We start from the raw sequence: 27,276 nt of genomic DNA, 5'->3' as shown, positions 1-27,276 counted from the left end.
TGTTTATGTTGGCATATAAAAACTAAAACCAACATTACTTTATATTCTAAACTAAAATACAATTTTACAAAAATTTTTGAAGTAGTACACATAAAGATTTTAGCTTTGTCATCTAATTTAATCAAATCATAGCACATATTTGAATCATAAATAGATCTTTCAGGATAACCAGAAAGAGGCCCAATATCTCCTCATATAAGGAGGAGATCACAATTTCTTCAATGGGCAAAATGCTTTTTAGGAATTAACAGCCAATATCACCTGAATATTCACAACAGAGAGATACTGGGTAGTACAAAACCCATCAGCAGTTAATAAATCTTTCAGGTTGCCAGACTTTTGTGCTTATACTTACACTGCACACACCCCCATGTCCCACCTCCTCAAAATATTTCTATAACTTTACCTCTGCATTGGGTGTACAAGAACGCCTGATGAATCGAGCCTCATTCCCAAAAGTCCTTGCATCGACACACATTTCCAGCCCATGAAATTTAGAGTAGAATAAAACAAAAGGGTATGGTCTACAAAGAAGGAAATATTATAAGCTATTCACATTTTAGTATAATAATCTCCTGTTATTCTTCAGAGGCAAACTGATGAAGAAACCTAAGAACACAGTCTCACAAAATTCTAAAAGACTCAGAGTAAAGTAAGAAGATTTGAATATAGGTAGTCTGATTCCAGTTCCCACTCTAAACGTATGCTAGTTTATGCTAATGAAACGTTTACCTGCACCTATAACCTAACCTAAATCAAAGGCAATTAACTGAAGACAGACATTTAAATTTACAAAGAAAGATAAAAAAAGTGATTACTGCTTTCATGAAGACATGATTTTTTTTTTTTTTTTGAGACAGAGTCTCAAGCTGTCACCCTGGGTAGTGTCATGGTGTCATAGCTCACAGCAACCTCCAACTCTTGGGCTTGAGTGATCCTCTTGCCTCAGTTTTTCTATTTTTAATAGAGATGGGGGAGGGTCTCACTTTTTCTTCAGGCTGGTCTCGAACTTGTGAGCTCAGGCAATCTACCTGCCTCAGCCTCCCAGATGAGAAGCGTGCTTGAGGCCAGGAGTTCAAGACCAGCCTGGGCAACATGATGAGACGCTATCTCAACAATATATATTTAAAAAAATTAGCCAGCCATGGTGGTATGCACCTGTATTCCTAGCTACTCAGGATGTTGAGGCAGGAAGATCACTTGTGCCCAGGAGCTTGAGGTGACAGTGACCTATGATAGTACCTCTGCACTGCACAGCCTAGGTTGACACAGCCTGATTCTGTCTCCAGAAAAAAAAAAAACAAAAACACAAGAAGAAGAGGTTTTGCCTATGATCAACATGGTCTTTTCAGGTTCTAGCTATTACTTAATGAGTAATTAAACATAGGTCCTGGATAGAAAGGTTCCTTATAATCTCAGGTAATCAGAGTTTCTGACTAATATCCTATACTACAACCTATTAAGTTGATTTCTCTTTTAAGTAGACTGTTTTAGGATTTTCAGCAAGACAGACGTAGGCAAGAAATTAAGAAATATATCTTTCCATTTTTAATAATTTTGTAGTTTATCATAGTTCAAAAGTTATTATTAGTCACTATTCAATCACACTACAGTTTTAAGTACTGAAATGAACACAAAGAAAAACCAAGTACATACAATCAGAGCATCTGGGGAAAACAGCCAGAAATTCAGTATTTACCTATAGAAAATGAAGATGGGAAAATAAAGAAATATACCTTTTAAAGAAATATCCATTTGCTTCAAACTGGTCTCGCAGCATAAACTTCCCTCTGTATTCAATTATAAGTGCATCAGGAGGCAAATCTTTTGCAGATTTCAGAATTTTCTTATTCTTTTGTATGTGGCTCTAAAATCAGAGTAAGTGTTGAGATTAATTAAACCAGGTTACTTTCAGCCTAACTACAAATAAACAGTATAAAAAGGGTTTTATTTTACAATTTTTTGACAAATGACACATTTACCTCTACAGGAGGTTTGAAGAGCAAATTGTTGGTATTCAAATCTGATTTATTCATCTCTTTTTTGTCATTTCCACTGCCTAATCTCAGAGCTATTCTTTGTGCCTCTCTCTGAACACCCTCACTATACTGGTTATTATTTGCCTCCTCATAGCGATCCATCCATGCTTTGATTTTTGTCTCCCATCCAAAATTTGAACCATCAGATGAAGGATCGATCTCTGGAGCTGAACCCTAAAATCACAGAAAACTCAGCATTAATATCTGGACTTAAGTATTTACACACACTCATAAAATATTAATTGACAATCTATATAAACAACATAGTACAAACTACAAATAACATTTGGTTTCCTAAGTTGATTCTAGTGGAAAGAAGACCACAAATTATTAGCCTAGCACATTTTTATAGTGCATGCCAAATATGAATTAGAATACTAAAGGAAGCTAGCTGAGTTAAGAAGGAAAAGCAGAAATTCAAGCTTCACTGTTACTTTCATAGTCAAATGGAGGAAACCAATAAAATTGCAAATACAGGCAGCTCCAGGTTCTCAATGACATGTTCCTGAGAAATCTTTAAGTCAGATTTATATCTAACTGGAATCCCTGATGAATAGCACATATGTAGTAATAACAATAACAATACTATAATGCCTCACTTGTAGTAATAACGCAATGGACTACTATAATAGTAATACTACCCCTGTTCTATAATAGTAAGTTACAGAAACTATTGTGCTCTTTTAATTCAAACAGAACATAAAACAAACTCATACAAAATGTTTAGATAGGAGATGGGAGAAATTTCTAAAAAGATTATTAAAGGTCACTCAACTGATCTCTTATCAACACTCAGCTAATGGGGAAGTTACGCTTATTTTGATTTTCTAACCAAATCAATAAACTTTCCATTTTAATAAATGATCTGCTTATTCTCACCATTATTCTCACTTTATCTTTTATAATTGTTCAGTAGTCCAGTGACTGAAGCCTAAGGCTTTCCCAGTAAATGATGGCATCTAGGCTTTTTCTCAATGATTAATTACTTCTACTTTTGTTTTAATTGTAATCACTTTTCTCTTCACTGCAGGCTCACCTGGACTTGCAATAGACTTTCACTTTGGAGGTACAGTTGTAAGATTCACAAAATGAAATTAAAAAGTTAAGAAGAAAGTGATGCTGTACCTAAGTGACTAGAATCCCAACTACGCAGAAGAGCACATTTTCAAGTTCCAAATGTGATTCTGCATCCATGTGTGTAGTACAGTACAGTAGTACTGGAGATGGAGAACGCAGCGATCAATGAATTTCAAATTACCTACATACATTACATACTGCTTATATACCTCTCCCTTTTGATTAATGTTTTAACAGTGTTAAAGAGTAGTATATTAATCTAGTTGGAATTATGTAAGGTCCTACATTTCTGGTAAAGATAAAAAGCAATGAAATGGCACACATTAAGATATGGATAAGCAACCACTTAGAACGCTCCTAAATAACTGATAATTGATAATAATGCCTTAAATTAAATATATTTACCTTAACTCTTGATGACTTCCTAGATCCTTCACGAAAGGCCTAAAATAAACATGGCATTTTGAGTGTTTTTAAAAACTGTGTATAATTAATATTTAAGAATTAATCAGTTTGTTGAAGCTTTTTACTGTGGTGTCATAACAAAACTTTGGAAATAACCAGTAAAGCCAATATTAGGACTATATTTATATAATTAAAGGTATCTACTAGAATACTATTAATTTTTAAAAAGAATGTAGGTAGGCAAAGTGTCGCACACCTTGTAGTCCCAGCTACTCATGAGACTAAGGCAGGAGGATCAGCCCCAGAGTTCAAAGTTATAAGGTCCTATGATTGTGCCAATGAACAGCCAATGTACTACAGCCCAGGCAATAAAGTGAGATCCTTTCTCTTTAAAAAATAAATAAATAGGGCGGTGCCTGTGGCTCAAGGAGTAGGGCGCCGGCCCCATATGCCAGAGGTGGTGGGTTCAAAAAAACCCAGCCCCAGCCAAAAACTGCAAAAATAAATAAATAAATAAATAAACAGAATGCTAACTATATAGAACATAAAAATCTGTATATAACATGAAGCCAAGACAAAAATTTCCAAGTATTGTGTGTTCAATATTATAACCATGGAAAAATGTTTATGATAGAGATTGAGAAGGTATTAAAATGTAATTTTGTTGAAGTAATGAGACATGTTTTGGGAAGGGATAAAATAATGTTATTACTTTAATTCTCAAATCAACTAGCAAATAATATTTGAACACTTAATGGGTCTTAAGAAATGAGAACTGTGGTAAATAGAGCTCTATTTATCCAATAAATATGTACTGAGAGCCCACTAATGTGCCAGATTCTGAAAGAGGTATTTAAGACTTTATTTCTCTCCCTCTCAACGCCCCTAAAAGTGTAACTGTTCCATGTAGAGACTAACAAGCAAAAACTTAAGAGCTAAAAATACAGATTCAAATATATTTAAGGGCCAAATTTTACATAGACAATGTTAGAAGACAGCAAGATTTTCTTTAAAAGAGGAGGCAAAGACCCTTTATGTAAAATATGAAGAAAAAAGAAGTAGGCAAGTAAAAGCAATATAATGTTGCTAGTACAAAAAACTATGCAGGAAGGCACAAGAAAAGAATTAGGTCAAATTCAGGAAAAAACCACTTTTACCTACTGGAAAGATACTTATTTAAAAAATTACATTTTGCCTTCTTTGCCTACTTGCCCTGGCAATGGAGGCCTATTCGTTGTCTATGGCGATGGCATTCTGCTCTGTAAACTTTCTTACTCTGTAAGCCTTTCTCTTCCTCAATAAACTTAGTTCCATGCTTGCCTTAAAAAAATAGAAAATTAAATTAGAAATATTAAATAAAAAGTCTAATTTTGGCCAGGTGCAGTAGCTCACACTAGTAATCCAAGCACACTTAGACTGAAGTGAATGGATTGCTTGAGCTCAAAAGTTCAAGACCAGCCTGAGCAAGAGACCTTGTTTCTACTAAAAATAGAAAAATTAGCCAGGCATCATGGTGGAGGCCTGTAGCCCCACAACTCGGAAAGCTGAGGCAAGAGGATCCCTTGAAGTTGCAGTGAGCTAGACTCATGCCATGGCCCCTACCCAGAGTGACCGTGAGACTCTGTCTCAAAAAAAAAAAAAAAGAAAGAAAGAAAGAAAAGTCAGATTTTTATAATTCTGACTTAAATACCATATGCTCTTCACTAAAAATAAACAATCCCTAGAATATTTCTGAGTAGATATAAGAATGACATTTATAAGAAATTTCTAAGAATTTACAGCAGCTCACACCTGTAATCCTAGCACTCTGGGAGACCCAACCAGGAGGACTGCTGAAGGCCAGGAGTTCAAGACCAGCCAGAGCAAGAGCAAGACCCTGTCTCTACAAAATACAGAAAGATTAGTTGGGGATAGTGGTGTGTGCTTGTAGGCCTGTAGTCTGAGGTCTTTAGGGGGCCGAGGCAGGAGAATCGCTTGAGCCTGCAATGGGCTATGACTGCACCACTATACTCTACGTGGGTAACAAAGTGAGAGCCTGTCTCAAAAGAAAAGAAAGGAAATATCAAAAAATACATTTCAGGGCTCGGCGCCTGAAGCTCAATGGTTAGGCACCAGTCATACACCCCAGAGCTGGCAGGTTTGAACCTGGCCCAACTATAACAACAACAAAAAAAATAGCCGGGCATTGTAGTGGGTGCCTATAGTCCTAGCTACTTGGGAGGCTGAGGCAAGAGAATCGCATGAGCTCCAGAGTTTGAGGTTGCTGTGAGCTTTGATGCCACCACCGATGGTGACGAAGTGAGACTCTGTCTCAAAAAAAATACATTTCAGGGGCAGGGCATGGGGGCTCATGCCTGTACTCGCAAGACCAGCCTGAGCTAGAGTGAGACCAGTCTCTAAAAATAGCCAGGGTTGTGGCAGGCACCTGTAGTCCCAGCTACTTGGGAGGCTGAAGCAAGAGAATTGCTTCAGCCCAAGAATTTGAGGTTGCTATGAGCTAGGACACCACATCATTCTACCAACAGTGACAAAGTGAGACTGTCTCAAAAAAAAAAAATAAATAAATAACAAAAATAAAATTCAGCCACAAGTGCTCAGTAGTAGGTCGTGCCTATAATCCTAGCACTCTGGGAGGCTGAGGTAGGTGGATTACTTGGGCTCAGGAGTTTGAGACTAGCCTGAGCAAAACTGAGACTCCCATCTCTACTGAAAATAGAAAAACTAGCAGGGCATTATGGTGGGCACCAATAGTCCCAGCTACTCAGGATACAGACAAGAAGATTGCTTGAGCCCAAGAGTTCGAGGTTGCTGTGAGCTATAATGCCACAGCACTCAGGATGACAGAGTGAGACTCTCTCAAAAAAAAAAAAAAAAAAATAAGACTTTTCAAAGTAAAAATCAATAATCAATAGTTTTTTAGAATAAATCTGGATATCAAAGAATAAAGATGACTTACAGATTTTAGAGCCTGGATAATGGCTATGCTGCTAGAAAAAAAAATTTTAAACAAAGCATGGTCAAGGAAATACAAATTTGGTTTAAACAGGAAATAACGGAAGAAAAATAATAGAATGTTCATAAGTATTATTTGTCAGCAGTGGTTTTATGAACTAAAAAATAAAGGATAAAAAATTCTTAGGCGGGCGCCTGTAGTCCCAGCTACTCGGGAGGCTGAGGCAAAAGAATCGCGTAAGCCCGAGAGTTAGAGGTTGCTGTGAGCCGGGTGACGCCACGGCACTCTACCCGAGGGCGGTACAGTGAGACTCTGTCTCTACAAAAAAAAAAATTCTTTTCAAGTTAAAATCAGAAAACATTATCTTAAAAATCCTAATTAGTGTACAGGATCACAATACACAATCCGTGCCTTTTGATATATTATTCTGCATCATTAATAATGATAATTATACAGCCCTGACCCCCCCCCCCCCAAAAAAAAAGGGTGGCGCCTGTCGCTCAAAGGAGTAGGGCACTGGCCCCATATGCCGGAGGAGGTGGGTTCAAACCCAGCCCCGGCCAAAAAAAAAAATAATAATAATGATAATTATGTCAAAGTCTTGAACTGGTAAAGGGCCATCTATACCTTATTAGGGTTTTATGAATGTTGAAAAACTATCATCTACCTAGAATATTTATTGCCAACTCCATTTACATTTTTAACAATTAACCATGTAGCAGGCTGAATAAAAAACTATCATTTTGTTCTATCTTTTGTATTATGTAATGCCTCCTAATAATAATAAAAATGTAACAGAATAATGGAAGCTATATTCTATGCCCACTTCCTGGATTCTTTATTTCCCCCCTCTTATCCTTGTCAAGTATTATTATTATTTTTTTTTTCTTCAGAGTCTCATTCTGTCACCCTAAGTAGAGTACCATCATAGCTCACAGCAACCTCAAACACATGGGCTCGAGCAATCCTCTTACCTCAGTCTCCTGAGCAGTTGGGATTACAGGTGTATGCCACTACACCTGGCTAGTAGAGATGGGGTCTCGCTGTTGCTCAGGCTGGTCTCAAACTCCTGAGCTCAGGCAATTCACCCACATGGGCTTCCCAGAGTGCCAGGATTACAGGTGCAAACCACTGCACCTGACTCCTGTCAAGTATTATTATTACTTTTTAGAGACAGCGTCTTGCTCTGTCCCCCAGCCTAGAGTACAGTGGCATGATCATAGCTCACTGCAACCTCAAATTCCTGGGCTCAAGCAATCCTCATGCCTCATCCTCTATCTAGGACTACAGGCACATAGCAGCCCATTTGGCTCATATTTAAAAGAAAAAAATTGGGCTAGGTGCAATGAAAAATACCTGTAATCCTAGTACTCTAGGAGGCCAAGGTGGGTGGATTTCTTGCACTCAGGAGTTTGATACTAGCCTAAACAAGAGTGAGACCCCATCTCTAAAAATAGCTGAAAATAGCTGGCCATTATGGCATGCCTCTGTAGTCCCAGCTACTTGGGAGGCTGAGGCAAGAGAATTGCTTGAGCCTAAGAGTTGGAGGTTGCTATGAGTTATGATACCATAGCACTCTACAGAGGGTGAGAAAGTGAGACTCTGTCTAAAAAATAAATAAATGAAATTAAATAAAATAAATTTTTGTAGAGACAAGGTCTTGCTATGTTGCTTAGGCTGGTCTTGAACTCCTCGCCTAAGGCAATGAATACTCCTGTCTCAGCCTCCCAAAGTGCTGGGATTACAGACATAAGCCTCCATTCTCAGGCCCTGCTAAGTATTATTAACTTCTAGCAGAGAAAATATTTTCCTTTTGAAATACAAAGCAATATTCTGAAATAAATATGACGTAAACACCCGAGATTGATTTATTTGAAATACCAAAAATCATTCTAGACGTAGAAAATGGAGAATCTATGCTTTGTTCAAAAAACAGATTCAAATGAAACTAAATGACCTAAAACAGAAATACACAAGGATAAAATTTCCTTGTAACTTTATTAAACAATCAAAAAAGAAATCAAAATTTAAAAGTAGCAGGGCCAGATGCAGTGGCTCATGCCTATAATCCTAGCACTCTGGGAGGCTGCATGGGTGGGTTGCTTGAGCTCAGAAGTTCAAGATCAGCCTGAACAAGGGCAAAACCCTGTCTCTAAAAATAGCCAGGTGTTGTGGGTGGGCACCTGTAGTCCTGGCTACTTTGGAGGCTGAGGCCAGAGAATCACTTGAGCCCAAGAGTTTGAAGTTGCTATGAGCTATGACACCATAAAACTCTACAGAGGGCAACAAAGTAAGATTTTGTCTCAAAAAAAAAAAAAAAATTTTTTTTAAAAGCAGTAGACTAACAGGCAAGTCAACATGTATATGTGAGTTCCTAAATTGTAAAAAGCATGCAACAATCTTTGTATAAAATACAATCTACCAAAAATAAGGAAAATAAACATTAAACCAGGCAAAATGTGCTTAGGTGTTAAGTGCCTTGATAGGATGCAAAGAAAGAAATTCATGTTTGGTAGGAGAGAAGCAAATTTTATGGCGGAGGTTGTGCTTGAAATGGGCCTCAAAATATACAGTAAGAGTTTAAAAAATAAAGATACAGAATATTCCAAATGGTGAAGAAACCGCATAAACAAAGATTAAATATTCACAAAATCCAAGTAGAATGTAGTTAACAGTAACTTGTCCAGATTGGATAAAATACAATTAAACAAGTAACAGAAAAGCAGAAGGACATAGATATGATGACTGCTAAATAGTCAAAGAGGAAGGTAAAATTAGAACATTAAAATGTATTTAAAAGTACACGCTGCCTACTAAATAACAAAACATACCTTAGGAATTATTCAAAGATTTTAAAAAGGTTTATTTTAAAGCCTGAATTTCATATGTAGGTAAAATTTTCATCTATAATACCTATATTACCATTATGAAGTGTTTTTTTTACCTTATATGACATATAACAAAAATCTTCATTAGCAATTTTAACAAATTTAATTTAAAGGTAGCTTATAAAATAGTCTGTCATCAGATCCTACATATAATTCATTACCTAAAATTTATGTGGGAAAAAAAAAAAAATCTATGGGCCCAGTGCAGTGGCTCACGCTTGTAATCCTAGCAATCTGGAAGTACAAGGCGGGTGGATTGCCTGAGCTCAGAAGTTTCAGACCAGCCTGAGCCAGAGGGAGACCTCGTCTCTAAAAAAAAAAAATAGCTGGCTAAAGGTAGAATACAAATGTCTTAACACAATAACTAAGAAAATGCCGTGAAGGCTATGCTAACCTGTTTGATAAAAATATTTCAAATTGTATATAAAACCAGCACATTGTACCCCACAATTCCGTTAATGTACACAGCTATGATTTAATAAAAAAAGAAAAGAAAAAAATAATAAGCAAAATAAAATAAAAATAAATTTAAAAATAATAAAATAAATAGCTGGGCATTATGGTGGGTATCTGTAGTCCCAGCTACTGGGGAGGCTGAGGCAAGATAATCACTAGAGCTTACTGTGAGCTGTGACACTATGGCACTCTACAGATGGTGACAAAGTGAGACTGTCTCAAAACAAAACCAAAAAAATCTCTGTGGTAAGAAATTCAACAAATATGTAGCCTTATTAAAATGATTAAATATGATTCAAACAGAGAAGAACCATAAACAATCATTGCTTTTTTACCTGTTAATAATTTATTAAAATTTTACGGGCAGCGCCTATGGCTCAAGGAGTAGGGCGCCGGTCCCATATGCCGGAGGTGGCGGGTTCAAACCCAGCCCCGGCCAAAAACCAAAAAATAAATAAATAAATTTATTAAAATTTTAGAACTGTTGCTAAAATAGCAATCTCTTCTATTTTGGCTTTTGCATTTCTATAACTAGTTTCATTAAATTATTTCAAAGCAGTTTGAAACATTTTCTTTCTCTATTTTGTTCCAATTTTTAGAATGCATTAAAATTTTAAAGTTTGTATAAAATTAATTTTAAAAACTTTTGCTATCATACCACCTTTTTAAGCTACTATCCATTACTCTCACTTCTGTCTTTCCTACAAAATTCAGCTATCTACTCAACTCAAATCAAGCAAAAACGTACTTTTTTACATTTTGAAATGTTCTGTTCTTTCTCCCCACTTTTTTTTCTTCTTTTATCATTAACCTTGGCAACTCTTGAAGCAGTTAAAGTAATCGATGTTGGAGTATGCTGAAATGCAGTGTATAATTCCACAGGAACCTCATCACCACTCTCAGTTGCACTGGTATCACCATCTTCAAAGGCAAAATATAAATTACTACATATGTAACACTTCTATTTCAAACAGTGAAATAAAGCAACATTCCACAGGACAAAGTGTGATCCCCATCTTTCTAAAAAATAATAATGTTTGTTTCACTTCTTCATTCACCTCACTTGTAATAAGAAGATACATTTAAATATAAACTACAAATATAATTACTCCCACATTAAACTAGAAAAGATTCCGAAAGTCTGACAACATACTCTGGTGGTGTAATTGGGGGAAATAGCCACTTTCATACACACCAGTAAAAATTCAAAACGACCTGTAAGGGGAATTTAGCCATTTGAAAACTGGCTAGCAAAATTATCTATGTATTTACCCTTTGAACCAGCCATCCCATTTCCAGGGATCTGGCCAAAGATAAAATAGCAAGAGTTAAAAAAAAAAAAACAAAAACTTATGCAAGAGGGTTTTGTTTGAGGGTATTGTCTTTAATAACAAAACTAAAACAAAAGAATACTGGAAACATCTCAAATGTACATCATAGAGGAATGGTTGGCTCGGCGCCAATAGCACCGTGGTTATAGTGCCAGCTATATGCATCGAGGCTGGTGGGTTGGAGCCCGGCCCGGGCCAGCTAAACAACTATGACAACTGCAACAAAAAATAATAGCCTGGGCTCAGTGCCTGTACCACAAGCAGCTAAGGCGCCAGCCACATACACCAGAGCTGGTGGTTTCGAATCCAGCCTGGGCCCTCCAAACAACAATGACAACTACAACCAAAAAAAATAGCTGGGTATTGTGGTGGGCAGCTGTAGTTCCAGCTACTTGGGAGGTTGAGGCAAGAGAACTGCTTAAGCCCAGGAGTTGGAGGTTGCTGTGAGCTGTGATGCCACAGCACCCTACCCAGGGCGACAGCTTGAGACTGTCTCAAAAAAAAAGAAAAAAAACCCAGCCTGGCATTGTGGCAGGCGCCTGTAGTCCTAGCTACTTGGGAGGCTAAGGCAAGAGAATTGCTTAAGCCTAAGAGTTTGAGGTTGCTGTGAGCTGTGATGCTATGGCACTCTATCCAGGGTGACATAGTAAGACTCTGTCTCCAAAAAAAAAAAGGGAGGAAGAATGGTTGAATGAATTATAATTATAATTCAAAACCAGTTATACTGGTGTCAACATATTTTAAACCAAAATGAAAATTGTAGAATATCCAATCAGAATTTAGGAAATTTAGAAAATTATGTTTCTAAAGTGAAAGAAATACTATACCATGTGATAAACTAATGGTTCACCATGTTTCTGAAGAACAAACATATTTTACTTCTTTAAACACATAGATTACTTATGTATAGAAAAATTATGGCTAATATAAATTTTTTAATTATTTTCCTCTATTTTCCATGTTTTCCAAAACAAGTACACACTCATTGTATAACCTATCAAAAGGAATATTTAAAATCTATACCAGAGACTGCAAATTACATAAACAATCAACATTCATCAATAAGGTGTTTATATTTAACGAAAAACATACAGACCATTATACTTTCAACTTTACTAGTCTTAATTTAGCATAGGTCCTTTTTACCCACCTGACATATTTTCCCTTTTCCGGCGTTGTAGTAGCACTGCCCTCTCTTTATCCAAACTCCTACATTAAAATATTAACATAATTATTTATCAAACTTTCCGAAATTTAGATATGAAGGAGATCAATTAAAATGTGAAAAATTTTATATTTTCTTTAATGTTCTTAGTGAAAAACCAACAGTATAAAATATATACAACATCCTTTGCCTTATGGTTTAGACATAATCTAGTAGTAGCAAGAGATGCCAGGTAGGTTACTCCATTGACTCCATTTAACTATGTTGTTAAGAAAATAATTTTTGGCTGGACACTGTAGAGTCATGCTTGTATCCCAGCACTTTGGGAGGCTGAGGTGGAACGATTGCTTGAGGCTAGGAGTTTGAGACAACCCTGGACATTTAGCGAGACCCTGTCTCCATAAAAAATGAAAAAAAAAATTAGCTGGGTGTGGTAGTGTACCTATATAGTACCAGCTACATGGGAGGCTAAGGCAGGAGGAGAATCACCTAAGCTCAGGAGTTTGAGGCTGCAATGAGCTACAACTGTGGTACTGTACTCCAGCCTGGGGGGACACAGCAAACCCCCGTCTCCCCCAACAACAACAAAGAAAAAGACAAGAAAAGTTTTTAATCAAGAAACACACTTTTGTGGCCAGGCACAGTGGCTCATGCCTGTAATCTCAGCACTCTGGAAGGCCTATGTGGGTGGATTGTTTAAGCTCAGAAGTTCAAGACCAGTCTGAGCAAGAGCAAGACCCTGTCTCTACTAGTAACTGAAAAACTAGCTGGGCATGGTGCGGTACACCTGTAGTCCCAGCTACTCAGAAGGCTGAGGCAAGAGGATTGATTGCTCAAGCCCATGTGTTTGAGGTTGCCATGAGCTATGATGCCATGGCAATCTACCCAGGGTAACACAGTGAGACTCTGTCTCAAAGGAAAAAAAAAAAAAAGAAGAAAGGAAGGAAGGAAAAGAAACACATTTTTGTCACATTAAATATTTAAAGCAAAAAGTCTGGAAAAAAAAAAACCTGTAATTAAAATGACAAATTAAATTTTTTAATGTAAACGTATGACACTGAATTAGAATCTATTTCATTATGACCATTTGCCTCAAATTATTTCCACTTTTAAAATAAATATTGAACATTTAACAATTAAGTAAAATATTTCATTAACCTTCCCCAGCCTACTCTACCCATGAACTACGTCATCCAGAGTGATCCTTTTACTCTTTCCCCCCCACAACATTGTCATTGTATATACTTATTAGTCTAGCAGGGGTGTCCAACCTCTTGGCTTCTCTGTGCCACATTAGAAGAAGTGTCTTGGGCCACACATTAAATATACAAACACTAACAAAAGCTGATGAGCAAAAAAAAAAAAAAAAAGGTCCATGCATAATTTTCATGATATCCACCACCACAGATAAGCAAAAAACTCCTCACATAATCCACATGCAGTTCACAAGCCATGGACTGCAAGTTGGACACCCCTGGTAGAGGCTAAGTAATAACAGATCATTCTTAGATGGGAAAACAAGGGCTCTAGATTCAAATGCTTAAAACTCAGTAATAGATCTGCCTTAATGTTCACTGGGACATGTGACTATCCAAGCGTCACCCCTACTTATCCTAGCTATCACAGAATGATATACAGATCTCCCTCAACTGACTGGCACATTCTAATGATGTGCCTTCCTAATGCTCAGTTTGTAACCAACTCTTACTAAACCAATCAACAGATATTTACCCCACCAAAAAGTATCTGGCAAGGGGCTAATAACTATCATAAAGTAAAACAAACCAAATAGAAAAACCTCACTCACAATAAGAAATGACAAACATAACTACATTGATATTACCTTTTCCAACTTTAAATTAAAATGATAATAATCCATGTCTGTCAAACACTACCGTGAGGCTTAGGAAAACAGGCATGCTTATCCATTACAAGTTGTAATTCCCATCTACACAGCTCCTACTGAAGGGGACTTTGGCAATAGCTAACAAAATTTTTCATACACATTCACCCTTTTACTTAACAAACTCATTTCTATCTGTAATAACAGAAGACTGGAAACAACTCAAATGTCCACCTAAATTGAATAAGCCAGAGTACATAAAAAAGAATACATGTAAGCTGTAGAAAGAAATGAGTCAATCTCAATTATATTACCAGGAAGTGATCTTCAGTGTATGTGTGTGCATATATGTATGTATGTATATATACATACATGTGTGTGTGTGTGTGTGTATATATATATATATTTTTTTTTATAGACAGAGTCTCACTATGTTGCCCTCAGTAGAGTGCCGTAGCATCACAGCTCACAGCAACCTCATACTCTTGGCTCAAGTGATTCTCTTTCCTCAGCCTCCCAAGTAGCTGGGACTACAGGCGCCCACCACAACGCCCGGCTATTTTTTGGTTGTAGTTGTCATTGTTGTTTGGCAGGCCCAGTCTAGGTTGGAACCCACCAGCTCTGGTATATGTGGCTGGTGCCCTAGCCACTGAGCTATAGGCTCCGAGCCCAGTATATATTTTTAAGAGAGAAAAAAAACGTGTCAAGGGTTCTGTATAATATGCCACTAACCTAAATAAGGAGGGAAATACAAATATATAGACATGTATCTGCGTATAATAAAATAAGCAATGGAAAAAAATAATTTTTAAAAAATTATTATTTCTGTGATGGAAGGAACAGGGATAAAAAAGCTAGACTTATTTGAATATACCTTTTTTCATATATTTGATTTTAGAGTGACAGAACTACTTCTTACATAATTATAAAGTATACAGTTATAAAAGTAAGTAAAATAAGCTGGGTACTGTGGCTCACTCCCATAATCCTAGCACTCTGGGAAGCTGAGAAGAGAAGATTGCTTGAGCTCAGAAGTTCCAGACCAGCCTGAGCAAGAGTGACAGAACTTATCTCTACTAAAAATAGAAAAATTTGCCAGGCACTGTGGCAGGAGCCTATAGTCTCAACTACTTGGGCGGCTGAGCCAGGAGGATTGCTCAACCCAGGAGCCTGAGGTTACAGTAAGTTAGGCTGATGCCATAGCACTCTAGCCTAGGCAACGGAGGCATCATGAGGTATCCTTATGGTGATAGAAAAGTGTTCTATAACTTGACTGCTATAAATATCAAGATCCTACTTGTCATACTGTATCCGTAGTTTTGTAAGATGTTAACATTGGAGGATACTAGGTAAAGGATACACAGGATCTCTCTGCATTATTTCAAAACTGCATATAAATCTAAAATTAACTCAGAAAGTCTCATTCAAAAAAAATCAAAAGAAAACCACTAGTGTTGGGTTCAAAACCGGCCCCGGCCAAAAATTGCAAAAAAAAAGAAAACCACTAGTGTGTGTCCAGTTGGTGTAATAATCACACAGAAAAATTACATCAAAAGACTTGAAATCCAATAAATAGACTACAAAACCCTTGTGGATTACATACCCTATGAGGAAAAAGTTCTAAACTGCTTTATATAATCATCATATTGTTGGTGTCACTGTTGTGTCGTCTCTGAGACTATTCTATTCTTTTGTAAGATTAAGCAACTGAGTAATTATGCAATATTCTAATTATATTCTTGTTCATGTTTTTGGAAACTAGGATAAAAGGAGATAGAGATGCAAAACAGAAAGGGTTATTAATAATAACTTGTATTCCTAATATGAACTGCAATTATCAGTATAATTCACATACTTTACCTTAAAAATCAACAAATGTAGCGTACATCCTAACTCTGTTTACTAAAAAGAATGGTGATAGTGACCAATGTCATAGAAGGGAGCATGACCAGACTGCAGTCCTGGTCTTGAAAGCCAATTCTGAGTTTGGGGCACAGAAGTATAAGTTAACCCTGAGACACTTTGTCATGTTAGATAGCAAAGAAGCTATCAAAGTCCACAAGGGTACTGTCAAAAAGACTTAAAAAACAACTTGAAGACGCTCTTACTGACCAAAAAATGGAACAAAATTTAAGCATAATAAAGAGGCTGATATCCACTACCTTTAAATTCATAACCTCATAATGATACTTAAATTTTTTCCATTACTCTGAAAACTGGTAAATAAAGTCTAAGAATCAACAAACATTTATTCTTTCCTCACTGAAATATACTTCAAGAGAACTAAATAGTGAATATGGGAAAATTTTGTTCCCATAGAAATATTCCAGCTAGTAAGTAATGATCAACAGAACTAACATATCACTAATTTGCAACCCCTAATAAAGTAATGGACCTAGGGATTATCAATGGCTCCTACTGTAGAGACAACCAAAACACAGTCTATGAAAATAGTCCTACCCTGTTTCCCCGAAAATAAGACATCCTCCAAAAATAAGACCTACTTACAGGAAAGATAAGACGTCCCCTGAAAATAAGACCTAGGGCATCTTTGGGAGCACACCTTAAAATAAGACACTGTTTTATTTTCGGGGAAACAGGGTACAAAAAAAAAAAATTGAACCTAAATCTTTTCAAGCCTATAGACATACAGAGGAACTTGTAAAATCATGAGACTGAAACTGGCAAAACTCATCAGGACAAAAAATGAATTCCTTAAAAACATTGCAAAGGTGACCAGGGGTAGGGTGAGAGAAGTAGATTTAGATTACTACAGATTTAAGAGATGTATACAACCAATCAATATTGTAATAGAGACTGGATAAGCCAGAGATTTTGCTGCATGTACAATAATGGTTTTGCTGTTATTTTTTTTTTAAAGAATACTTTTCAGATATACTGAAATGCATATATACTGAAATATGTACAAATGAAATAATATGATATCTGGAATTTGCCTTAAAATAATACATAAAGCAAGGGTGTCCAACTTGCAGCCTGGGGCTACATGCAGATTATTTGAGGACTGCTTTGCTTATCTGTGGTGTCAGATATCACAAAAAGTATGCACGGACCTTTTCTTTTGCTCATCAGCTTTCTTTAGTGTTTGTGTATTTAATGTATGGCCCAAGACAACTCTTATTCTTCCAATTTGCAGCAGAAAAGAAAAAAGGCTGGACTCCCCTGAAGAAGAAATACAGGACATTATAGATTAAAAAACATAATTACTGAACCAGGGTGGTGGAAACGTGAGTTCATTATACTATTTTACTTTTATATAACTTTGAAGTGTCCAAAATAAAAAAACAAAAAAGAAATGGGGGAACAAAACATACTAAAAACAGGAAGAATAACGAACCTACAAAATTCTGCAACTAAGGGAGTATTCTTCTAGTAACTCTGTAACATAGTGCATTCTAATGAAAAAATGCCATCATTTAGAAGATGCACTATTATTTTTTGCATCATTAAGAAAATAAAAACCTTACAAACTAAACCCTTACACACTATCAATGAGAAGATTCATCCTGACTTTAGAGTTGTCAGAATAAAAGAGTAATAATAAATATCAAAATGAAAAGTAGTTATAGAATTGATAAAATAGTGATTAATACTTTAATCCAGAATAAATAAATTTCAGTTAATTAAATGTTAACTTAGTAAAATTATTGGCAATTGTAATGGGTGCATGAAACTTACCTAGGCTGACAACGTTCACATAGGTATGTGTCAGGAATATGCTGCCTGTCAATCCCCATGCAGTCAATATGTTGCCAAACACTTGAAAAAGAAAAAAAAAAGCGGAACATACATTATTAAAATCATCTTTAAATTAAGATTTGATATTCCATTTAACTATCACTTAATAAGTGCCTACTTTGGTATTAACACTCTCAAAGGTGCTGTAATACATAGCAATGTGTCTTTGGGAGATAAAATTTTGAGATGCAAAAACAAGAGGACAAATACAGGATATACAAATTCTAAAGCAAATACAATTTTAAAACACAAAAGGTATAAATTACTAATAATCATTTTGTGATTATTAGAAATCATAAAATGAATGTATCCATAATACTTAAAGTTAATAGGAAAAACCTCTTGGAAAATAATGCACTAATAGAACCTCATTTGGGAAACAGGTAAAAAAGGCATCAATGTAGCAACATTTATCAATTATCATTTGTCAGATACAAAGAAAAGAGTGGCTACAAGGGAGGGTGAGGTAGGAGGACTGCTTGAGGCCAGCAGTTTGATATCAGCCTGGGCAAGAGCAAGATCTTGTTTCTACAAAAAATAGAAAAATAAGCCTAGTGGGGTGGTGCCCTCCTATGGTCCCAACTACTCAGGAGGGTGAGGCAGGGGAATCACTTGAGTCCAAGAGTTTGAGGCTACAGTGAGAGATGATGCTGCTACTATATTCTAGCCTGGGCAAAGAGAGACTGTCTCAAATAAATAAATAAGAGAGAGAGATAGAAGGTGGCCACAAGGTGGTCAATATGTCTGAAGTCAATATTCATTTTGAGAAATAGTGGAGAGTAAAAATGGATCAGTGAAGTACAGTGTCAGATCACATATGACTTGGAATATTGGGACATGTGTAGATTTTCCCTGTTAATAGGTAACAATTAGAGGTGCTGTGGGAGCATATAGTATTATTTCAAACAGTTAAGAAACTGGAAGCAGAAGGAGCAACTAAAGAAGCTTTTTGAACATTCCAGACTTGAGGACAGGACCAGAATTATGGTGGAGAAAACAAAGTTAAAGAATAGAGAATATGGCTCGGGCCCGTAGCACAGTGGTTACGGCTCCAGCCACATACACCAAAGTTGGTGGGTTCAAACCTGGCCTGGCCACCTAACCAACAATAACTGCAACAAAAAAATGGCTGGGCGTTGTGGCAGGCGCCCATAGTCCCAGCTACTTGGGAGGCTGAGGCAAGAGAATCACTTGAGCCCAAGAGTTTGAGGTTGCTGTGAGCTGTGACACTACAGCACTCTACCCAGGACAACATCTTGAATACAGAATATAAGAGGCATTCCATGAGGCAAACTTTTTGATTTGTTCTATTGTATGATTTTATTGCCAAAAACAGCCTTAGCTTTTCTTTACAAAATAACTGGCTATCTTAAATATATAACTACAGTAGTCCCCCCCACACACATATCCGCAGTTTTACTTTCTGTGATTTCAATTACTCATGGCAACTGCAGTCTGAAAATATTAAGATATTTTAAGGGAGAGAGAGACCACATTCATATAACTTTTATTATGACATTGTTATAACTGTTGTATTTTATTATTGTTGTTGGTTTTTACTGTGCTTATAAATTAAACTTTATCACTGATATTTATAGGAAAACACACAGTACTCAATATGTAGGGTTTAGTATTATCCACAGTTTCAGGCATCCACTGGGGATATATACATTCCACTAGCAAGGGTTAGTGTACTAAACTAAGTGCTATCATGTTCATTACTTCTCAATTACAAATGTTGGGCCAAGAACAGATAGAATGTAGAAAATAATAGAATATTATGTCAAAGAAGTAAAAAAAGTGAGAAAGAAAAGCAGGGCAAATGCTAACAAGGGTTAGAATAACAAAATAATTTGTGGGGTAAGTAATGATGTCCTGCAGACAACAGAAGAAGCAAAGCTAGAAAAATGAATAATCGCTGCTGTAGATGTCAGACTTGAAAGAGGTAAGTATGAACAGTAGGAATATAAAAAAACAAGGAGACAATGTAAAGAAAGAACAGAGGAAAAAAGATTAAGCCCTGCACTATACTACAAATTGAGCAAATAGAAAAATAGAGTAACAAAAAATAGATTCACAAAAAGCAGTTGCTCAGAAGCAAATACCTTGAAAAATCCAGAAATTGTGTAACTGTTCTTAAGGAATTTATAGATGGATATAAAAAAACTAATCATAATTTCACTATTCTCTAAGAAATACTTGTATATTACATATAGATCACTGTAATAAAATTAAAAGGAAAGCATTCCTAAAATTATGCATTAAAATGAAAACATTGCTATAATGTATGTAATTTATTAACAGATAAGGTCAGCTAAGGGAAACCTCTTCTATGTGACTGGCTATGGTATAATCTGACATTTTCTATTATGAGGACAGCAATGTGTTACTAATGTCCTTTTTTAGGTTTTAAAAATTTACCTCCTTAATAAATTTACTAATGTCATTAATCATGATAAGGACAGGTAGTACGGGTAATGACAATTTATTTTTATGTTTAGAAAGGTATCACAGAGTATGTTCTTATTAAAATATACTCAAAGTATTAATATTACAACTTTCCATAAAAATATCAAATTTCACATTCCATTTAATACTTTAATTTCCCACATTTTGGTAAAAATTAACTTTCTGAAATATAATCCTAATGTATATCAATAACATCCAACTCCTAATCTCCTAATCTAATAGATGGGAGCAACATTACAAATAATGCAAAGTAATTTATATGTTTCTAGGATTTATTTTTACACTGACATTCAAATATGTATGAATGCCATACCACTTCACATCAAATAATAAAGGTGTGCCATAAGAACCAGACCCAGGAAATTGTGTAAAGCTATCAAACTTTCATTTTTTTTGCAATTTTTGGCTGGGGCTGGGTTTGAACCTGCCACCTCCAGCATATGGGGCCGGCTCCCTACTCCTTGAGCCACAGGCGCTGCCCTTGCTATCGAACTTTCTTATGCCCTACAATGTACTTTATAAATACTCCCTGCTCCCCACTCTATGTAAGGGATAAACTCAGTAACTTTCAGGCTGAAATCCTGCTGTTCCCTCTCCATTCTCCCAAGTTCCGCCCACCAAAACAAAACAAAACCCCCCAAACCAACCAAACAACAAACATAACAAAAAAACAGCCAAAAAAATCAAAAAGGAAACAAAACCCCACTTTCTGTCCCAATCACACCTTCTCTAGGGGAGGAGGCCTTTCTTGGTGGTTGAACCAGGGTTGGGGGAGGGGAGACTGTGGTTCTGGTTCAAGGAGACTCCATAGTGCTGCAAGGTTCAAGTCAAAAGGAGGTGAGAGAGTCAGGTCAAACAAACAACAACCAAAATGTTTAAGTCCCCCAAAATGGAAAATCATAGTTGACTACACAACACAAAATAATTCTAAAGGAAATACAAAAGACACAATTCTACTCTCATTTCTATCTTTACTACTGTATGCACTTGTATTACTACTGAACTAAGTGAAAATAGAGATGTGATCCTACATAAATAAAGTTCAGAAAGGACTGCCTATTACTCAGTTAACGCCAGAGTTTTCTAATAAGCTTTTTCCACAAAGGGGCTTTTTCTAGGAATAAGATAAACTGCATCAATAGTAGCAGAAGTCCTACTTAACATACATATTCATTAATTCATCAGAAGTGACTTTAGTTATCTTTACCAACATTAATAATCAAAGGTTAGTAGCATTCAAGAAAAATAAACTAATGGTGTGAAATATTTTACCTGCATTTGTCACAACAGATCATGTATCCATCATCATGTGTAAAACCACATATGCACCTGGTTACATCAGTACCATAACTTCCATCCTCAGATGTGCTGATTGTTGTAGCACTGGAAGTTTCATCAAAATTAGGAGTGGTAAATATGCCTACTTCATTTTTGCTAATAAGAACTGATGGAGGAGGGGAAGCCGGAGGTGTTGGAGGAGGACGAGCACCATAATTATGGTCCTGGATAATTGAACACAAACACAGTATGATATTATTTAGTTTTAACAATGATATGAACTAATCAACTTAAATAAAATTCAACCTTTAATTTGAATATTCAAGAGATATGAAACTGAGTCATTTCTTCCTTAAACACCACTGAAAGAATGAGTTGGTGAAGCTAGATATTAAACCACAATAATAAGTGACTATCTATCTGCAAGGCGGGGGTGGTCACTTTCACATCCAAACTTCAACTCAGCCCTACCAAATCAGAAGATGTCTTTACAGTCCTATGGTCACAAAGCTACACCTTCAAGATGAAGACAGGTGAAAGATGTGAGAACAGAGGTTAAAAAAAATAAATAACCCTCAGGAATATGGAAGCAAAAGAATAATGAAAACAACAACAAAGAGATATTATCAGTATAAGATACATCAAGTGTGATTTTTTTTTAATATGGTAATTTTTATTCTGGTCCAAGTAGTAAAAATCCCTCATAATTGTACCTTCGTAATATAAAATATGTCCAATTCTACAACTATATTTGAATCTAAACTCTGCCTCTTACTAGCTATGCAATGTTGAATAAAAGTTGAATTAGATAAGCTCTCATTTTTCTGAGCTATGAAACAGAAAACTATATCTGATAAGGTTTGAAGACTAAATGAGATAAAATATGTGAACATACTTAGCAGACATTTTGACACATAACAAGTTCTCAATAAATGGTAACTATATCATTTTTACATCAACTACATAAATTATTATATAGTTCAGAATTAACAGAAGATAGTACAATACAACCTTACCTATGGTCTTTTTATAAAGAAACATACATAAAAAAAAAAACAAGAAACATACATAACTATTGACAGCATCAATTGCAAAATAATAGTAAGAAAATCAGTCTAGAGTTTCTGGCATAGAATTTTAATCCCTTAAACAATATAGTTAAGATAAATGAAAAATGAAACTATAAATTATACACCTAATTGTTTATAGACTATGAACCAAATGTGGCTTTTAAACATGAAATTTTAAGCACAATACCACAATACCATCCATATCTACTTTCAACCTCTAAATTGCAAAAATATCCTTCCAGAGAAATGTTTGACACTTACCGCATAAGGCAAACCAATGTAACTATGTGAATGATGCGAACTGCTGGTATATAACTGGTGGGGATAACTGTTGGATTTCTCAACTACCACAGGGCTAGCTTCTACGGATTCTGGTCTGGGGAAAAAAAGTTGCATCAAAGATAATTCCATTCATTTTTGTCTTTTAATCAATTAAAAATAAGTATGTACACTAATATATTGGCTACACAAATATAATGTCTATTTATAGTAGGCAGACACGCTATAGGTAAAACACATCCCATCTGAATTCTTTGTCATAACAAAACTTATGTTTAAAATAAATGTCCCATTCCTAGTTTCAAATACAGTTTCCCTCTCACCACTAACAAAAAATAATACAAACCAAACATTATTTAATATATCCAGTCACATTGGGAACACTAAGCACAGGGTTGCTGATAAGTAATAGATATAATTTAAACAAGGTTAAGGACACACTGAATCTATATGGACCCAAACTTAAAGTATGCTATAGGTACGTTTTGAGTGTGCACAGACATAATAGGGCCTTGGAAATGTCAGTAAAATGAGAGAACAGGAAACCTCTCAATGAACTGGAATTTATATCTGGGCCAAAAAAAGCAGCAATCTGTAGTAAGATCCGCAATCCCAGATGGCTAACAGTTAAGTGAGGGTGACTGAGCAACTACTGAAAAAACAATCTGCCCACTATAGTTGACATATAAGTTCCCTGACCTAGCATTTTACATACATCACTTTCCCATTTCTTTACTTACACCAATCTTTCTGAGGCCGACTTTGGCTAATTTCTACTGATCAATGAGGGTAGTGAGGTCAATTCACACTGAAATTAATCTCTCCCTGAACATACCCAACAAGATTTATTTCAGTGCCTATATTTCACAATACTATAGCCATCCCTTGAAATAATTTTTTCATTACAAGCCTTATCCTACCTTTTATTTCCTCAGAACTTACACTGTTAAGACTTTGTAATGGCTACACTCTAATTGGTCATAAGACTGCAGCATAAAAACTGTATAGGCAATTACTTCTTAATATATTGTCCCCCTTCACAAAAATCTCAATTTAGCTCTAAGTGATTGCTGTTGAAGCCCAGTTTGTCAGAATCAGCAATAAGATACAAACTGAGAGGCCTCAGCACCTGTAGCTCAAGTAGCTAAGGCGCCAGCCACATACACCAGAGCTGGCGGCTTCGAATCCAGCCCGGGCCTGCCAAACGACAGCTACAACCAAAAAATGGCTGGGTGTTGGGGCAGGCGCCCGTAGTCCCAGTTACTTGGGAGGCTGAGGCAAGAGAATCGCTTGAGCCCAGGAGTTGGAGGTTGCTATGAGCTGTAATGCCATAGCACTCTACCCAGGGCAACAGCTTGAGGCTCTGTGTCAAAAAAAAAAAAAGATACAAACTGAGGTTATTAAGTGGTTTTAAAGGAGACTTAAAAAAGAATCTCTAATATGTTCTGAATATAGTCATGCTTTGCTTAATGACAAAGATTTGTTTTGAGAAGAGGAAATTTCATTGTTGTGCAAACATGATAGAATGTACTTACACAAACCAAAATGGTATAGCCTATCACATACCTAGGCTATATGGTATAACAACCTATAGTTCCTAAGCTATAAACTTGTACAACATGATACTGTACTGATACCATCACCAACTATAACAGTGTTAAGTAGCCACGTATCTAAACATAGAAAAGGTAAGAGTCAAAACACAGTATAGAAGATAAAAAATGGTACACCTGTTTAGGGCAGCTCCAATATTATCTTAGGGGACCACCATCATATACAGTGGCCCATTATTGAACAAAATATTGTGCAGCACAGGAGTATACTTTGAAAATAGATACTCAAAAAAAAAAAAAAAGAAAAGAAAATACATACTCAACCTAATATCTATGCTGTTACATTAAGAATTCACTTTTTCTTTTAAAAGAAATGTTTAATTTCAAAATTAACACATGCTTAAGGTATAAAATTTAAACACAGAAGTAAATAGAAAGTGACTCAACCCTATGACATTCCCATGTTAATACTGCTATGTATCCCCCTCGACATTTTTCTAAGCATAAATGTAGTCTACACAATTTCCTATTTTTAAAATCTGAGAATATACTCTGTATAGTCACAATTTGCTTTTTTCTCATCCTTAAATATCAATACATTTCTACCTTATTCTTGGTAATAACTGTTTATTTCATTATATGAATTTGCTATAACTTATTTAACAATTTCCCTATGGGTATTTACATTATTTTTATTTTTCACTATTAAAAATAACACTGCAAACGTATACCCTCCATTTATCTTTTCTGCATACATGGTAGTAATTTCTATAACATCTATTTCTAGAGGTGCAAATAACAAAAGGTATATGCACAAAAAAGTAACAGATGCCACCAAATTGCCTTCGATTACTTTACAATATTGAATCCTTTAAAATTCTTTTAAAATTACATAGAAGAAAGGGGGGAGGGGGCAGCGTCCGTGGCTCAGTTGGCAGGGCACCAGCCACATACACCTAGGGTGGTGGGTTTGAACCCCACCTGGGCCTGCTAAACAACGACAACTGCAACCAAAAAATAGTTGGGCATTGTGGCGGGCCCCTGTAGTCCCAGCTACTTGGGAGGCTAAGGCAAGAGTTTGATGTTGCTTGTGAGCTGTGAAGCCACAGCACTCTACCCAGGATGACAACTTGAGACTCCATCTCAAAAAAAAAAAAAAAAAAAAAAAAAACAAGAAAGAAGGGGGAGTTTTAGCCATGATTTATAGTACTATTTACTGTTAAAACAGCATGCAGGAACTGTGGCCAGAGGAGAAAGATTCACTCAAAGATTTAGATCAAACTGCAATATGTTACTTTATAAAAGAGTGTGGGCAAGGCCAGGAGCAGTGGCTCATGCCTTTGTAATCCTAGCACACTGGGGGGCTCAGGCAGGTGGATTGCCTGAGCCCAGGAGTTTGAGACCAGCCTGCACAAGAACAAGACCCTGTCTAAAAATAGTCAGGCATTGTGGCAGGAGCATGAAGTCCCAGCTACTCATGAGGCTGAGGCAAGAGGATTGCTTAAGCCCAAGAGTTTGAGGTTGCTGTAAGCTATGATGCCACAGCACACTATGGAGAGCAACAAAGTGAAACTCTGTCTCAAAAAAAAAAAGCGTGGACAAAACTAGTATTTTGGAGTAGCTAATGACCAGAGGTAAAATAAAAATAACTTACAATGCAAATGCAGATAAGCTCAAGCATGTAAATCAGTCATCACAAATGCTTTGCATAATTTCATGATTCAAATTAAAGCTGCAGCACTGATGAGATGGCAATGTAAGAAAGTAGAAATAAGATATTATGTCTAATGCCTGTATCGTAGTGCTCCCTTATTCATACGAAATATGTTCCAAGACCCTGAGTGCTATGCGTGAAACCACGAACAGTACTGAACCCAACTACTATAAATCAGAACCTGTTTCTGGTCATGTCTTCCACCCACATATTTAACACCTTTTCCATATTAATCACTTATCACTTATTAAAGCCATAACTTTTGAAGTGTGAGGTGCAATCGCAAAACAAATTTCTTATTCCTTCTTCATAAATTCAGGGACAAAAGATTCATTTTTTAAAAATTTCAGATTGATATGAGGGAACAAATGTTTAGGTTACATTATTTTCATTTCTAAGGTAAAGTTCAAGTTGTAGTCGAGCCCTTCACCCAGGAGGTGTGAACACCCTCACATTGTTCACATTAGGTGAGATCCCATCAATCACCCTCTCGCTTCCCAAAAGATTTATTCTTATCTTGGCAACCTCAGCATATGATCTTTTTCCTTTCTTCATTAAGTAAAGAACCCTTACCTTTTCACTTAAAGGAAGCATTTTGTTGCCTTTCTTTGGCATATGTGAATCATTAGCATCACTACTTTTGTACTGGGGCCATTATGAAGTAGAATAGGGTTACTTAAACCTAAGCTCTGTGATACCAAAAGAATCAGTCTGATAACCAAGACAGCCAAGTGATTAACAAAAGGGTAACAAATATAGCATGGATACTATTCATGTCCCAAGTGAGATAGAACAAGATTTCATAATGATACTCAGAATGGCACACATTTAAAATTTATGAACTGTTATGTTTCTGAAATCCATTTAATATTTTCAGACTTTAGTTGACTATGAGTAACTAAAACCTCAGGAAGTGAAACCTCAGTTAAGAGGGACTACTCTACTTATTAAAAGTAATTTTAGGCTGGGTGCAGTGGCTCAGACCCAATAATGCTAG

General features: G+C 36.1%; 1 protein-coding gene across 4 annotated transcripts in view; it reads right to left on the bottom strand.

The window, feature by feature from the left end:
• The window catches only part of KMT2E (lysine methyltransferase 2E (inactive)), a 109,371-nt gene that overhangs the window by 36,854 nt on the left and 45,241 nt on the right, over positions 1-27,276 (bottom strand). For 3 of the 4 annotated variants that reach the window (XM_053553484.1, XM_053553482.1, XM_053553483.1), the window contains 9 exons: positions 22,995-23,109; positions 21,658-21,887; positions 17,857-17,937; positions 12,300-12,358; positions 10,567-10,739; positions 3,522-3,560; positions 1,983-2,213; positions 1,737-1,867; positions 407-524 (listed from right to left, as the gene is read on the bottom strand). In XM_053553484.1, coding sequence (XP_053409459.1) covers positions 407-524; positions 1,737-1,867; positions 1,983-2,213; positions 3,522-3,560; positions 10,567-10,739; positions 12,300-12,358; positions 17,857-17,937; positions 21,658-21,887; positions 22,995-23,109 — 1,177 coding nt within the window. Of the gene's footprint in view, positions 1-406; positions 525-1,736; positions 1,868-1,982; positions 2,214-3,521; positions 3,561-10,566; positions 10,740-12,299; positions 12,359-17,856; positions 17,938-21,109; positions 21,199-21,657; positions 21,888-22,994; positions 23,110-27,276 lie in introns of those variants that run through there. The other variant, XM_053553485.1, reaches the window with a different exon arrangement.

Source organism: Nycticebus coucang, chromosome 11, assembly GCF_027406575.1.
Source record: "Nycticebus coucang isolate mNycCou1 chromosome 11, mNycCou1.pri, whole genome shotgun sequence".
NCBI lineage: Eukaryota > Metazoa > Chordata > Mammalia > Primates > Lorisidae > Nycticebus > Nycticebus coucang.
This window is presented reverse-complemented; position numbering and strand designations above follow the sequence as displayed.